Raw genomic sequence first — 16,070 nt, 5'->3', positions numbered from 1 at the left:
AGCACCTGGGAGTGAGTGCCAGCTGGGAATTCTCAGTGTTGGGCTTTGATCCTCACCGTGAGAGCTGCTTTTTTTTTTCCCCCATGTTCATTCCAACGGGCTTTTGCAAACATTTGTCTACATATTGACTTTTAGTATAGGAGCACTTAAGAGGCTGGCTGTGATTAAGACCCTAAATTTTCAGAGAGCAAGCTTTCATTTTTTTAAGGGAGTAGTGGATAGGATGCCCTGGAAACTGCCCTCAGGGATAATGGAGCTGAGCAGAGCTGGCACCCATTTGAAGACATTTTTCTTAGAGAATAAGTACTGCCAAAACCTGTTGATAGCTGCCCTGACACCTGGGAAACAAAAGCTAAGCCACGACCACAGTTCAGCAATCTTACCCTAATTATTTTTGGTTATTATGTCATGCAAGGGCTTTAGCCTGCTCCAGAATTTAAGGTTGGTCTCAATGCACTGATCTTGGTTTACATAGGCAGCACCAGGTAGTCTTTACTAACATGAAAACATCTCCTTCTGTAGCCAGCAACTCGTCTCAGGCTGGGCACTTCTGAGCAGCAGTCTGTGATACCTCAGCCACTTACTGTGAAATGCTTGCATGGTAGTGGTAGTTCCCTTTACTGTATTTTCCAGGGTAGCCGAAAGATTGGTTTTCCCTTTCTCCAGCTCAGAGATCCATAGCCAAGGAATGATGATCTTCATTCTGCCAAAGGGTTAATCACGTTGATGTTGCAGGGTGTCTGGGTAACTGTGGAAATGTATTGTGTAGAGGTTCACTTCAACATGCATGATTCACCTGACTTTGCAGGTCTCCTGGCAACTCCACAGAATGTTTTCCTTGGCACAGTTCCCACACAGCCAGTACTGATTGGGGGCAGCTGTTGTGCCGAGGTCATGGCAGCCAGTGGTGTTGCTCAGCCCCGCTGTCAATACTGGCACGGCAGGTTTGCACGGTGCAGGATGGACCCCACTGCATGGTTTGCAGTTAATCACAGGATGGATCACAGCCTGCAAAATTCTGGTTGGATGGAGAATTCTCTTCACCAAGGTGGCAGTGGATAGTTGGTGCTTGAGAAGTGAGCCCGAACCTGACAAAAGTTTTAGGTGCATGGCCCCACAATTCCACCAATTCCGTCATTCCCACCAAACAAACCTCTTGGTGCCCAGATACAGGATGCTGAGTACAAGTCAAAGAATTCGTTCCATGTGAACATTCACCAGCATGTAAGATGTATGAATTAACAAATTAGAATCCCAGCAAGTAAGGCTCTGGTGAATTGTCCCTAAGAACAGAAGTCAGAGCATATTTGGGGTGGTCTTCCAGTTCCTGAAGGGAATATATGGGAAAGATGGAGAAGGACTATTTACGAGGGTCTGGGGTGAGAAGACAAAGGAGAATGTCTTCCCACTAACCCAGAAGGCAGGGTTAGATGGGAAGAAATTCTTCCATGTGAGGGTGGTGAGGCCCTGGCACAGGTGTTGTGGGGAAGCTGTCCTGGAGATGGCTTTCCTGGAGATGGCTGCCCCATCCCTGGAAGTGTTCAAGGCCAGATTGGACAGGGCTTGGAGCAACCTGGTCTAGAGGAATGTGTCCCTGCCTGTGGCAGGGGGGTTGGAATCGGGGGTTGGATGATTTACAAGGATCCCTTCTAACCCAAACAATTCTCTGATTCTCTGATTCTCTGAATGCAGATGAGTACTACGATAATAATAAAAATTTCAAAGCATTATGGTGATAGTCTTCAAGAAACAACATTCAAGAGGAAAACATTCTCGGCACAATGACGGTTCCTGCAATTATAATCTCTTCTACAAGGTCATGAAATTAAAATTTATGTTAATTACTGCCCATGGCAATGATTATACTAACAAACTGTTCCACTAATTATATTTAGGTATTTAGATTGTGCTAGCGAAGAAGTTTTATGCAAAGGTTTGAATATTGCCTATATCTCATAAATAATAAAGACTATTAATGGAGATAATACATGCCTCAGCCCACAATTACAGCAACATATTTTAATTCAGTTGCTTAACACACGAGTTTAAAAATTGAATTAGGAAACACAGATACTAATCAGTGCTATGATTACAACTTTTTTTTTTCTTTAAAGAAATAGAAATTCAAGAAATGAAATATCTTCCCTTTTCATAATGGAAAGTTTTTCTCAACAGGTATTACAGATCTTTGAATCTCCCTCTGACCGAACTAGTATTGTACATATTGGGTTTTTACCTTCTGCCCATGAACCAGGGGATCCATTTCAGCTCAGGACTGAGCCCCAGTCCTTGTGCCTGCCTCCAGCATAGCAGTCCATGCCCATTATCTTGCCTAATCACCCCCTTGACCATCCCTGGACACAGCAGGGCAGAGTCCTGGCTGACAAGGCATCCCCATGTCCAGGACCATCAGAGCAGCCCTCTCCTCTCCCTGACAAGCAACTTGACCATCTTGAACCCTGAGTAAAGTGGAGCCACGCTCCTGCCCTCCCACAGCCACACCTCATGCTGGGCAATCAGCCTGACCCTCACTGCTGATCTCCCCTACTCACTTACAGACTCTTGAGCCAGCCTTAGGGATGGCCCAGGCCCTCCACCACACATCCACTCTGGGTGCCTTGAGCCTTGAAAGTAGTAACTTCTTTGGCCAGCTGAGTATTACAACCTCATGATATGTTTATTTGAAAAAGACAAATGGAAACTCTTGCACACAGCAGTTACTGCTGTAAAAATTTGTGTCCTACAGTCCTGTATGGTTCTCTCATTGAGAACAATTCAACATCAGAGATGAAAGGATAATATTGTCCTTGCAATGTCTCTGCCATTAGCTGACTGTGACTGGAATTTCACAGAATCACAGAATGGTTTGAGTTGGAAGGGTCCTTAAAGGCCATCCAGTTCCACTCCTGCTGCCATGGGCAGGGACACTTCCACTATCCCAGGTTGCTCCAAGCCCCCAAGTTGCCCTTGATGTCCTTGGCCAGATTTAATTCCATTAGGGCTTTCGCTTTCCTGAGCTGATCCCTGGCTGCTTGGACAATCCCCCTGTATTCCTCCCAGGCTATCTGTCCTTGCTTCCACCCTCTGCAGGCTTCCTGTTTGTGTTTGACTTTGTCTGGGAGCTCCTTTTTCATCCATGCATGCCTCCTTGCATTTTTGCCCAACTTCCTATTTGTTGGAATGCATCACTCCTGAACTTGGAAGAGGTGACACAGGTGAAATACGTGTATCATGATATATGCCTATTTACATCATGTACATGAAAGAATGAATAGCACTTTCACTGTTAAGAGGGCATCTGAGAAGCTCTTCATTCAGTTAATGTGACTTGCTTAAATGTCATTACATAATGGGGCTGTAGAAGTTGAGGGTTTGCTTAACTGGGGCTTTAGCTCTTTTTTTTTTTTTGGCTCCCAACTTACTGCGTGCTGAGAACTGCACCTGAACTTAACCTTTCCTTTGCCTTGCACCACCGAGTTCGGATTTCTTCAGAATGATTGCAGTATTTCAGTCAGGAAGGTTCAGTCAGGTCATTAATTTTAAAAGTTGAGAGTCGTACTTGACAGCACTTCATGAGGCTTGATTGGCTTACAGAAAGCTTGTTGGCTTGGGTAAAATAGGAGAATATTCAGCATCCTGTGGGACTCTGACAGATGTCACCCAGACAACTTTTTTCTCCCTGCCCAGGACAGAAAGAGCATCTGACCCACTGGACACCAGGAGGTGCCAGCATCCAGCTCATGTGGTGATAGTACATTTTGATGTTGATCCTGAAATTATAATTCATACACTCACAGCATCACAGAATATCCTGAATTGGAAGGGGCCCACCAGGATCATCAAGTCCAACTCCCGAGCCTGTACGGGACACCCCAACAATCCCACCCTGTGTCTGAGAGCATTGTCCAAATGATTCTGGAGCTCTGGCAGCCTTGGGACTGTGACCATTCGCCTGTTCAGTGCCTGACCACCCTCTGGGGAAAGAACCTTTTCCTGATATCCAAAGTAACCCTCCCCTGAGACAGCTCCAGCTGTTCCCTCGGGTCTCTTTTCCCTGGTCAGAAGGAGCAGAGATCAGAGCTGCCCCTCTGCTGCACCTTAGGAAGAGCTGCAGCCCCCGACAAGGTCTCCCCTCAGTCTCCTCTGCTCCAGGTTAAACAAACCAAGTGACCTCAGCCACTCCTCCTTCATTTACTGTCAGTTAATTAAGTTGTTAAAAAACAATAAATGACTCTGATCCTGATTCTGTTGAAACCGTGTTAGTTGAGTGATTTGCTTCATGTTAAAACTTTTTTTAAAATTCATGTTAGGTACAGGTGAAACTTCAAGTCTTCTATGGCAGACAGAATCAAAAAGAAGATTAAATTAGGTGCTAAAATCAAAGACAGATATGCTCAAATTATTTCAGTGTATGAGTGGTCTAGAAAAAAGGTGAGAATTAAAACTTCATCATCTTACTGACCCTTTGTCTACTCTTTCCCGTAGCTTCATGTCCCACTTGTTCTGGGAAGTACTGGACATAGTATTTCAGGTGAGGCCTCACCAGGGCTGAATAGAGGGAAAGGATCTTGGAAGACATGCCAGAAGGTCATCTGGCCATCCAGAGGCACCTCAACAAGCCTGAGAAATGGGCTGACAGGAACATCACCAAGTTCAAGAAGGGAAGCCCAAAGTTCTGTTTCTGGAGAGGAACACTCCCAGGCAGGCACCAGAGCACCACTGGGGGCCACCCAGCTGGGCTGGCAAGCAGATTGTCAGGAAAGGCTTTGGAGGTCCTGGGGAGTACCAAGCTCAACACAAACCAAAATATGCACCCTTCTGGCAAAGAAGGGCAGTGGTATCCTGAGCTGTGTTGGGAGTGCAGCCAGCAGGCCAAGACCCTCCTCCTCTGCTCAGTGCTGGTGAGCACCTCTGGTGCTGGCTCCAGTTCGGGGCTCCTCAGCTCAGAAGAATGCAGTGAAGGGCCGTGAAGATGATGATGGAGGGACTGGAGCAACTCTGCTATGAGGAAAGATGGAGAAAGATGGAACTGGTGAGCCTGGAGAAGAGAAGGCTTAGGGTGATCTTATCAATGTCTATAAATACCTGAAGGGAGGGTGCAAAGGAGATGGAGCCGGGCTCTTTCCAGTGGGCCCAGTGCCCAGAACAAGTGGTCACAAACTGAAATACAGGAGGTTCCCTGTGATCTCCAGGAAACACTTTGTTATTGTGAGGGTGACTGAGCACTGGCATGGGTTGCCAAGAGTGGTTGTGAAGTCTTCCTCCTTAAAGCTGTTGAGGAACTGCTGAGACATAGTCTTCTTTTTCATACCTGTTCACAAACGAAAAGAAAAGAAAATGCAAAAAAGTCCTTTTTTGCTAACCCTTAAGAAAACAATAAAAGTAAAACTATGGTAATTTAAAAATATGTATGTTTTATTTCCATTGATACTTGTTTCAGAATTATATTGGTTTGGTTCATTATTACCAAATTAAATACTTTTACTAGTCATTCCAGATAAGAAGATGCAACTTCAGTCACACATTATGTTTTCCTTACAGTGTTTAGCAATATGACAAAGTAGATAATGTACACTTCTTTTCTTAAAATTTCATTAACTGAAATTTTCATGAGTAAGAAAGCTTAGTTCTAGTATAATACTTTCTATTAATGCCTTTTACTGAGAACATTTCATTAAAATCAGTAAACTCATAGAAAGAATAAATTCAAATACATGTTTTGTGCAATTAGCAAAGTCCTTTCCAAAAAACCAAAGCCCAAGCACCCAAAAACCACCAGCACAAAAGCTGTTTGTAGTGACAGTTAAGTTGACAAATGATTATGAACAGTGTTCTACCTGGACCAAATCAAGTAAACCATCAGGATTATCTAATTCCTTACAGAAGTGGCTCTACCATGATAACATTTTGTGAGCTATTTAATGGATGGGAAGGAAGGACACAGAGTTAAAGCCCCACAAGACTGCTCACAAAAGTAAATACATATCCTTTCATTTTATATCTGTTTCCTGACCTGGGGAATGTTTTCTTTCCCGACCTGCATGATGCACAGTACACAATGAAACACTCTTTGGAGCATTAAAAAAATGTCACATTTATAACGCAGAAGTAGCCCCACAGTCAAGACTAACATTTAACAGAGTGACAGACTGTCTCCATGTCCAGCCCTGTCAATCACAATGATGAATAAAGGCTGCTGGTGTAGAGGTTACAGATTTAGCTGGATGGACAGAGGAAGGGGTAAGCACAGGGACATATACTAGGTCTGTGTAGCTGTAGAGAGCCCCCAAGCCTGCTTTCCTCCAGAGGAGAAAACCACTCCCACCCAACTTGGTGTCATCTGTGAACTTACTGAGGGTGCACTCGATCTCCTCGTCCAGATCACTGATAAAGTTATTAAACAGGACTGGGCCCAATACTGGGACCAGTTGGAGGAGCTCCATTCCCCAGCACTCTATGGGCCTGGCCATCAGCCAGTTTTTCACCCAGCAAACAGTGCACCCATTGAAACCATGAGCAGACAGGTTCTTCAGGAGAATGATGTGGGACTCATTGTAAAAAGGATCAGGGAGATGCCTAGGAAGAGTCTCAGGTGAATCCAGGAGAATATAGTGGAGGACTCTTCAGTTTTCAAATCAATCTTACTTCAATAACTCTACAAAACCATAACAAAACAAACAAACAAACAAACCCAACAACAACAACAAACCCAACCAAAAAACCTCCCAAAAAGCAGCTTGAAGGTTTTTATTAACTTAAAAATAAAAGTACAAAAAGTCACATCTCTAAGGGCTGCTTTCACAGCCTCTTCTTTCTGCTGGGAGGACATCCTGAAGTGCAGCCAGCTGGAAGTGATTGGGACAGGACAGCACCTGGGCTATTCTCACAGGCCAGCCCTGCCTCCCCCCATTGCCAAAACCTGGACACATAAACCAAACACAGGTATGCATGTGTGCTTAGACATAGCAAAAATATATTTGTGTTAAAAAGATATTGGTCTTGGCCATACATTCATACCACTGCAAAGAGCATAGTGGCTCATTTCAGTTTTCTTTTCAATCATTGCAAATGTTTAGAAAATATAGGAGTGCAAAAAAAGGAACTATCCAAGACCAGTATGAAAACCAATAACAAAGATGCCATTTTTGAAACTGCATTGGACATCCTCTGCAGAAATTTACTCAGAGCTTTTAAGATTTACAAAAAACAGCCAGAGGATGGGAGTCAAATGGCTTCTGTGCTAGAACAACACAGCCCTTGGAGACTTCAGCTGGCTGCCTTGACTTGTCTAATAATGGGGGGGGGGGGGGAGCACCTCAGCAACTACAGCTCCCAGTTCTCTCAGGGCCCTGGCATGCATCTGGGTGGGTGCCATGGCCTTGTGCATGCTCTGGTTCCTCAGGTGGTCTTAAACCTGACCTTCTACAATGGGTTGGAATTAAGTCCACCAGCCCAATAACCCGAGAGATGTGGGAATAGTGACTGGCAGGAAAAATTGAGACAATTGTTGAGTACCTCAGCCTTCTCCTTGTCTGTTGTCACTAGTCCTGTCTGGCTTATCGGGGTCGGGGGGGAATAGGGGAGATGTGATAGGTTTCCTTTCATTTCCCTTTTCCCACTGAAGTACCTGTAGGAGCCCTTATTATTATTTTTCGCATGCTTTTCCAAATTCAGCCTCAACTGGGCCTCAGCTATACTGATCCCATCCTCACACACCCATGTGGTATCTCTGTATTTTCCCCATGATGTGTGTTGCTGCATATTGTCTGCATAGTACCTTCTTGCATCACATATATTAATTTTCAATAACCTTCTTGTTGTAACATACTTTCAAAAACATTTTTGCATTACATATGTTGCCTGCATATTACCTTCTTCAATTTATACAAGGGGATCCTTACTCTGCCAAGCTGGTCTCCTGCCTTCCTTGTCTCCCTTCTTACTAATGGGAATTGTGAGTTCTTATTCTCTAAGAAAAATGTCTTCAAATGGGTGCCAGCTCTGCTCAGCTCCATTATCCCTGAGGGCAGTTTCCAGGGCATCCTATCCACTACTCCCTTAAAAAAATGAAAGCTTGCTCTCTGAAAATTTAGGGTCTTAATCACAGCCAGCCTCTTAAGTGCTCCTATACTAAAAGTCAATATGTAGACAAATGTTTGCAAAAGCCCGTTGGAATGAACATGGGGGAAAAAAAAAAGCAGCTCTCACGGTGAGGATCAAAGCCCAACACTGAGAATTCCCAGCTGGCACTCACTCCCAGGTGCTGCAGCAATGCTGAGTCCCAAGGCACGGGACACTGCTGCTGCCATTGCACCCCTGGCACTCCCCTGAACAGGCGAGTGCTGGCAGACTGCTGCTGGCCTTCCCTACACACGGATTTCAGCACAGGCCGTACTGGGTCTGCATTCTCAGCTGTAGACTGCACATGTGCGAGCAGGAGATGCTTCTTTGCTACACTGCATCAGCAGCGGTGGACATGATTTCATTCCTGACAATTCAGCAGGGTATAACTCACAGGAAGAGGAAGCCAGCTGTAGCCGAAATGAGGTTCTGTTCCTAATTATTTCACAGAACTTTCGAGGGACTTTGAACACGCCCTGTAAGACTTGCTCTGTTTCTGCGGCTGGAAAACGGAATTGGTTTTTTAAATTCCTAACAAGAGCGCTACAAGGCTTAAAGAATTCTTCCGCGTGAAGCAGCTCCGCAAAGGAGTGCTGCCTTCCATCGTAAGCGGAAGATGAGCAGGCTTTTGCATCCCTTCAGCACAGGCCAGGGACTGCAAGGAGCGGGCAGCGGCCGCTGTGTGCCCGCCCCGACCGCCCGGCGTCCCCCTCGTACCGCGGAGCGCTGCGAGCGCCTCCGGGCGCTGCTGCTCCTCGGGAATTCACCGGGACCCCGGGGGAGCGCCGCTGCCAGAACGTCGGGGAAGTCACCTCAGCACGGCACAAGGCTGCAGAAGGAACAGCAAAGTCCGCTTACAAGATCCGTGCTGGAAGTTACTCCGCGGCAATTCCTGACCCACTGGAAACGAGGCGAGACGGAGCAGCTGCTTCAGCCTCAGCCGAGGAGTGTCCTGGGCGTTTCAGCTGGAGGAGCCAAAGCATCATTTCGGAAAGGTGAAAAGGCAAAAGGCACAAGCTCTCTGCAGTGGTTTCCCTCCGAGCTGCTGCGCGCTGCTCGCACAGGGCCAAGGAGGCCCGAGAGAGTGCAGGCACTGTGTGCTGGTGAGCCCTGCCGCAGAGCGTCAGCACAGAGGTCGAGAGCAGGAATGATTAGCAGGCTCCCTGGTTTCTTCTCTTTCTTGCACATTGGACTACTCAGAGGGCTGTGGTATTGAAATGAAATCATCCTTTGTGACAGACTCCTTTAAGCTTTATCCTCCAGAGTCTTCTGCATCCTGGAAAAGACGGGCTTGTCCCTTGCTTTCTGTTTATCTTCTGCTACGCCTTGGCTGCTAACAAAAAAACCAATTGCTGAACTGCTGCTTTGGAGAGGAGAGAGAAATCACCACAGCAGCTGAACATAAGCCAGCACGTGCCCAGGATATGCAAGATGATCAAGGGCAGCTTGGCATCTACTAGCCACAGTGTGGCCTGCAGGACCAGGGCACTGACTGTCCCCCTGTTCTGGGCACTGCTGAGGCCAAACCTCGAGTCCTCAGGTCATTTGTGGGACCCTCATGACAAAAAAGACTTTGAGGGACTGGAGTGTGTCCACAAAAGGGAACAGAGCTGGGGAAGGGGATGGAGAACAAGGAGCAGCTGAGGGAGCTGGGCAGGCTCAGCTTGAAGAAAAAGGGGCCCATCGGAGACTTTCTGGCTCTCCACAACTCCCTGACAGGAGGGTGTGGCCAGGTGATGGTTGGACTCTTCTCAGATAGCAAGTAACAGCCAAGAGGGAACGGCCTCAAATTGCACATGGGGAGGTTTATCATGGAATCATGGAATAGGATGAGTTGGAAAGGGACCCATCAAGATCATCTACTCCAACTCCTGGCCTGGCACATGACACCCCAACAATCCCATCACATGCCTGAGTGTTGTCCAAATACTTTTTAAACTCAGGCAGGCTTGGTGCTGTGACCACTTTCCTGGGGAGCCTGTTCCAGTGCTCAACCACCCTGTGGGGAAAAAACCTTTTCCTGATATCCATCCTAAACCTCCCCTTACTTAGCTCAGGGAGCCAGATTATGCTGAGCCAGTGCTTTGGGGCTTTTGATTAATGTCTATTAATACTATTATTACTGATTATTTATCAGAGGCTGAGACAGCAATAAATCATAAACTTTCAGACCAAGTTTGAGCTTTACAGAACAATCCTTCAGCAGGGTACAGTCTATAAGCAGCTGGTTTGAAACATTATTCTTAAATATGAGCAGCCCATTCTCAGTCCCCTGAAACAAAAAGCTTCAGAGTTCCTTCACTGAGCTGATCATTCGCAAAAGCACTTGCCCATGACATCTGTGGATGACCAGCAGACATGATGAGCTGATTGCTCCAGCGCAACAGCCTCCGGGAAAGCCTTTTTTCAGCTCTAGAGCCCCCTCTTTACTTGTTGCACTTCTTCCCCATCCGAGCAGAGTCCGCTGCTCTCTGTGCTTTGGTGACTTTGCCGGCTGCCGACCCGCAGTTCCCGTTCGAGGCTCCCACACTGCTGCTCCCTCCCACAGCCCTGCCCGCTGTCCCCGGGATGCTCCTTCCCCTGTCCCGCACGCCAGCGGTACCATGGACCACAACCCCCGCGGGGCAGAGCCGCCAGCTGCGGCTAAACCGCCACAAGGGCTGCAGAGCTTCTCGGTTACACACCTACAGAATTTCAAAATACTATCATTAAAACGGCCCCTTTTCCACCGAAGCACAAAACCCGCACACAGCGGGGCGGGGAGGCCGTGCTGGCCACGGGCGAGCGGCAGCTCCGGGCACCGCCGGGAGACGAGCCCCGAGCCCAGCCGAGCCCGGCCGAGTGACGCCGAGCCCAGCCGAGTGACGCCGAGCGCAGCCGAGTGACGCCGAGCCCAGCCGAGGCCAGCCGAGTGACGCCGAGCCCAGCCGAGTGACGCCGAGCGCAGCCGAGTGACGCCGAGCCCAGCCGAGGCCAGCCGAGTGACGCCGAGCGCAGCCGAGTGGCGCGGAGCGGGGTGTCTGAGCGGCGGTGCCGCCTCGCCGGGCGGGTCCGGGCTGTGCTGCCCACAGGCTGGCGTGCAGGACAGCGCTGCCCGGCGTTGGAGTGGCTGCCCCTAGGGTTGGGGTGGCAGTCCTGAGTGCCCGCGCCCTTCCAGGGAGCAGAGCGCTGCCGCTGGTTTGGGAGACACTACCCAGCGGGCGTGCTCGTCCCTTGAGCTGCTCGGGAAAGCCGAAGGGCGACCGACTCCTGGCCGTGTGTCCCGGGGCGTGGGCAGGCGCAAACCTCTGGAACGGGGACGGGGAACGGCCTCTGCGGTGTCCGTGAGGAAAGCTGTCCCGTGGGCATGTCGGGGGTCTCCTGGCTCAGCCAGAGCTGCCTCCACGGGGACGTCTGTGGTGGGACCCGCAGCATCCCTCGGGCGGGGACGGGACGGGACAGCGTGTCGGGATCTTTCTAATCAGAGACCCCGTGCCAGAGTCCCTGGCGATGCCCGCTCAGCAGCCCAGGGCTCGCACTGCGGGACCCTGGGTACGTCCCTGGGGCGCTGGAGCCTAGCTCAGCTGCAGGGGGAGAGCAGGGACGTGGCGTGGCGCGACACAGCACAGAGCGCCATTATCTTCACTGTCTTGCAAGCAGTTTAAGAAACCGGCTGAAATCCAGACAAAATATATTTTTTCCCATTTCTGCGCACTTAGCTGCAGACCAGAACAATGGCATTTCTTAAACGCAAGGCAAAAAAAGGTGCTAGTCTAGCCTCAGAAATGGCAACAGCTTAGACACTGAGAGACCATGTATAGGGGAGACCTTAGAGGTTTCTCCGCCAAGTGCAGGTGTGTTCTCATCCCCGCGCTGAGCTGAAGGGTCCGGACCCGGGCAGTCTGGCCTGCCTTCTGCAGAGACGAACACAAATTTCGGTTTGCGATGCCCGGCTCCGCAGCTCTGCTCCCGGCCGTGCCGGGCGGCCTGAGCCGGGCGCTGCTGGCCGCCGGGGGGCGCTGTCGACGGGGCTGCGCCGGCCCCGCCCCCTCCCGTTGGTCTGACAACGGCGCGCGCGGCGCTCGGCGCGAGCGTGTCCGAGCGGGTGCGCCTGAGGGCAGCCGGGGGCGGCCGGGAGCGACACCCGGAGCGACACCCGGAGGGACACCCGGTGCGACACCCGGAGCGACACCCGGAGGGACACCCGGAGGTCCTGGAAGGCGAGAGGGAGGCGTGGGGTTTCACCGTTAGGAGTCTCGGGGAGGTTATGAAGGTGCTTTGAAGGCTGGAGCTCCTCTGCGTCTCTGAAGAGATGGCTCCAGGGAGACCTTAGAGAGCTGGAGAGGGACTTTGGAAAAGGGCCTGGAGTGTCAGGACAAGGGGGAATGGCTTCACACTGACAGAGGGCAGGGTTAGATGAGATATTGGAAAAAAATTCTTCCCTATGTGGGTGCTGAGACCTTGGCACAGGTTGCTCAGAGAGGCTGTGTCTGCCCCATCCCTGGAGGTGTCCAAGGCCAGGTGTGAAGGGGCTTGGAGCGAGCTGGCCTAGTGAAAGGTGTCCCTGGCCATGTCAGGAGGTTGGAAGAAGATGATTTATCTTTAAGGTTCCTTCCAACCCAGACCATTCTGGGATTCTGTGATTCAAGGAAGGCCCTTTTCCAGCTGAAATGTTGTATCTCCTCTTGGCTCCCAGCTTGTAGTTGCCAGTTCTTCTGGAAGCAGGCCTGGCAGTCAGCTGCGATGAGCCATGTGTTGTTCTCAATAGGACGTGCGTGACATGTTCGCAGAGAGGAAGGCTGTAAACAGATTGTCAAGGCCAAGGTAAAAAAAGCAAAGGATTGAGTAAAAGCCAAAGGAGCTGGTTGTGTTAGTCAGTTTGCTGGCTGTTGAAGTGACCTCAGGTCATTTTCAACATTTCTGGTTTTGGTTTGTTTTGGTAGAAAATGAATGTGTTATCTCCAGCATATGCTCTCCAATGCATCTTCATGTGTTCCCATCTCTTTGTTGTATATCAGGTTATATTAACTGAAGGCAGAATCATAACACAGCAGGAAAACATTCAGAGGCATAGCTAGCCAGATTCAGGCATTTCTCACTCTGCTGTTGACTTTTCTGGTAACTGTGAGCGAAGCAGCACAATCCAGTCACTCCTCTTTTCCTCTCTGAGGAAAAAAGAATCCTTCTTTTTTCTCATTTTGAAAATAGCCTTAGATGAAAATGGTTCTGCATGCAGCATGTAGGGTTTATTATTTTACCTTTCTTTTCTGTTGTCTTTTCCCTGCTATTTTTATTAATTATTTTGTTGCTGTTCTCCATTCAATAGGTTTGAAGGAATTCTAATAACTGTGATTATGGTTCCTTGAAGGCTCACTTAGCACACCTTTTGGATGAAGGAAAGAAGAAGACAAGGTCCTCTAAGAAGAGTAAAAGCCGCACTTTAAATAGGCATTGGGAAATGTCTGCTGATGCCATGCCATTACCGTGTAATCAGCAGAAGTGTGTTGGAAAAACACCCATCAGTGACTTCACAAAAAAGCCACAGTCAGACAGGTAGAGAACAGAAGCATAAAACCCCAATTATATGTTCATGACTAAAGGTATGAAATGGACACATTTTCACTGGAAATTAGAAAGTCCTGAATTCTTGGTCATAGCGCTAACAGCTTGTAACTGTCTCCTTGCCAAATGTAAATTTAGTATAATGAACTGCTGCCTGTTGAAGTGCAGGCTAACAGAGGAATATTTGCAATGGCAGGCATATCATTTGGCTTTCCTTTTAAAAAGAAGTTGTCTTTGCTCATAGCAATCTAGATATGCACCCAGTCTAACACATATTTTTTAGGCTATATTTCAAAGTAAATGGTTTACATGATGATGCAGTAAGATTATGTAGTGAATAAAAACAGAGTTAGTGCATCCATTCTTTTTCACCCTAAGCTGGCTGCTGATGCATGGATTCTCACTGGAGAAACGCAGTGCCCAAGCTGTTGGGAAAAGCATTGGGCAGATAAAGGCTATTTCCACATTTCTTGCTAGTGTCTGCTTCAGCATTCATAGGTTTTTTTTACCTTTTAGAGCTATTACATATGTCTTTGTAGTTTACATGTACTAGATCTAGCATGTATAATGCCATCATAACAGAAGTTGGGATCTACTCAGACTTCAATTAGTCTCAGAAGAAGCAACATTGATTCTTTGAATTATATTATTTAAAGTTAGAATGATATTTAAGTTCACTTTAATGTTCCATTTTGCCAATTAAAGTGAGCTATACTATTATGTTAGTCCATCTTCTAGTGCATTTAGTACAAACTGAAGGTTTATTCTCTTTCTGTTTCAGACCACCTACAACTCTTCCAAAGGCATGGGGAAATGTAGATTCAAGTTCAGCTGAGAAAGTCAGAGGCCTACCTGATGTCGTTGGTAAAACTGGTTTCCCTTAATGCCATCCATTTTAATTTGCACTTGCAGGAGACGTGGTACATGTAACGGTTTCAGCTGAACAAGGGATAAAGTTGTGCTGGTTTGAAAGTAAACCAGTGGGAGAAATTAACCCCACACAAATACCTCGCGAGAGATTTCAGATCGCAGTTACAATTTAATAGAAAGATTACAATAAATGCAATGATACAGAAAACCTGGTTTAAAACCACGAAGGACAGTCTGGCAGCCTGTTGGTCAGGGTGCTGGCACAGTCCGATTAAGCAGTGGTTGCAGTCCTGTCAAAAGCAGTGGTCTTGTGGAAGTTCAGGTCCTCCTCTGGATGTCCAGTGGTGTCCCAAGTCCCCAGAGTGCCCAGATTGTATAAGGTAGGGGTCAGGTGGTACATCCCCCAGGGCAGGGAGTTTCACAATGGAATGATGTAATCCCATGAGTTATTGAGTATTTTTGGAGTCCCTGATAGTTGTTGCAGCTGCCTGTTCTGCTAGTGCATATTCAGTTCGTTATAGCCCATCAGCAGAGATGACCCTCTCAGGATGGGTGGTGCTGCTGCTTCCCCGGCTGAGTCATTGTAAAGATAAAGAGACACTTGCAGGGTTTGCCTCTTCTCATTGTATCACCCAGATTGTATCCTGGGGGGTCGGGTGTGCACTGAAAACAACCCATCATTAAGAGTTCATCACAAAATGAACGCATGTAGAGGGGAGTAGGATACACAGTGTGGTTACAACCACATGGCACTCTTTCTCTTGCCGGCAAAAATCAAGCTCAGAAATGGCCTGACACATTTTTGATGATTTGTAGGTAATTTTGAAGATGAAGAGTCTTGTAATAGAAAAAAAACCCAGTTGTGAAACTGTGAATCACAGGTTATGTTTAGATAATAAATTCCAGTTCTGATGTAAGCAGATCTCGTTCCTGAAATGATGCAATTTTTTTACATCATGCCTGAGCTTAGTTGATAGTTCCATGCTATTATCCTCCTGAAAATCAGAAGTTAATAAAGGAAATTTTAAAACACGCTCGAGTATTTTTAACCTCCATTTGCTAAGATTGCACTTCCAATGGAAAGATGTTGCACACTGTTGCACAAAAACTGCAGCAGTCATAGTGTAGATTTAGGGATTTATTATTCATGCATCCCATGTTCTGCAGCAACAGTTCCAGGCTACAGAATCCTCATTTCTTTCTTGGCAGTTCCTGAGGAAACAGGCAGCAATCCATGGAAGTACCTGGCAGAACGGCGGCAAAAGCGTCACGATCGAGCAGTGGCCGAAATGCAGCAGGAGCTGGACTGCATTGGCAGGGTAAGGCAGGATTTTTTAATCCAGAGTCTAGAGTGCTCTTCTAAAGTCAGGGCCCAATAATTAAATGATCACACTGACCTCCCGTTTTAGGAGAAGGAAGCCTCTGTTTTGAAGCTTCAGGAATTCCTTCAGCTAAAAGTGATGGAATCAGATAAAAAGAGTAAACTTCTGTTTGAAAAGATTGCGTCTGACATGGCTCTGGAAGGTTTCTCTTTTGAA

At 47.7% G+C, this 16,070-nt stretch overlaps 1 protein-coding gene across 7 annotated transcripts in view; it reads left to right on the top strand.

Annotated features, from left to right (window-relative positions):
- The first annotated feature begins 3,711 nt into the window (after window positions 1–3,711).
- The window catches only part of CCDC180 (coiled-coil domain containing 180), a 37,311-nt gene continuing 24,952 nt past the window's right edge, over window positions 3,712–16,070 (top strand). For 2 of the 7 annotated variants that reach the window (XM_032118111.1, XM_032118106.1), the window contains exons 1-6: window positions 12,163–12,310; window positions 12,797–12,924; window positions 13,469–13,653; window positions 14,444–14,526; window positions 15,742–15,851; window positions 15,942–16,070. In XM_032118111.1, the coding sequence (XP_031974002.1) occupies window positions 13,559–13,653; window positions 14,444–14,526; window positions 15,742–15,851; window positions 15,942–16,070 (417 nt within the window). In that variant the 5' untranslated portion in view covers window positions 12,163–12,310; window positions 12,797–12,924; window positions 13,469–13,558. Of the gene's footprint in view, window positions 3,724–12,162; window positions 12,311–12,796; window positions 12,925–13,426; window positions 13,654–14,443; window positions 14,527–15,741; window positions 15,852–15,941 lie in introns of those variants that run through there. The other 5 variants (XM_032118109.1, XM_032118107.1, XM_032118108.1 and 2 more) reach the window with 5 other exon arrangements.

The sequence above is a fragment of the Corvus moneduloides genome, chromosome 9, assembly GCF_009650955.1.
Source record: "Corvus moneduloides isolate bCorMon1 chromosome 9, bCorMon1.pri, whole genome shotgun sequence".
In the NCBI taxonomy this organism is placed as follows: domain Eukaryota; kingdom Metazoa; phylum Chordata; class Aves; order Passeriformes; family Corvidae; genus Corvus; species Corvus moneduloides.
This window is presented reverse-complemented; position numbering and strand designations above follow the sequence as displayed.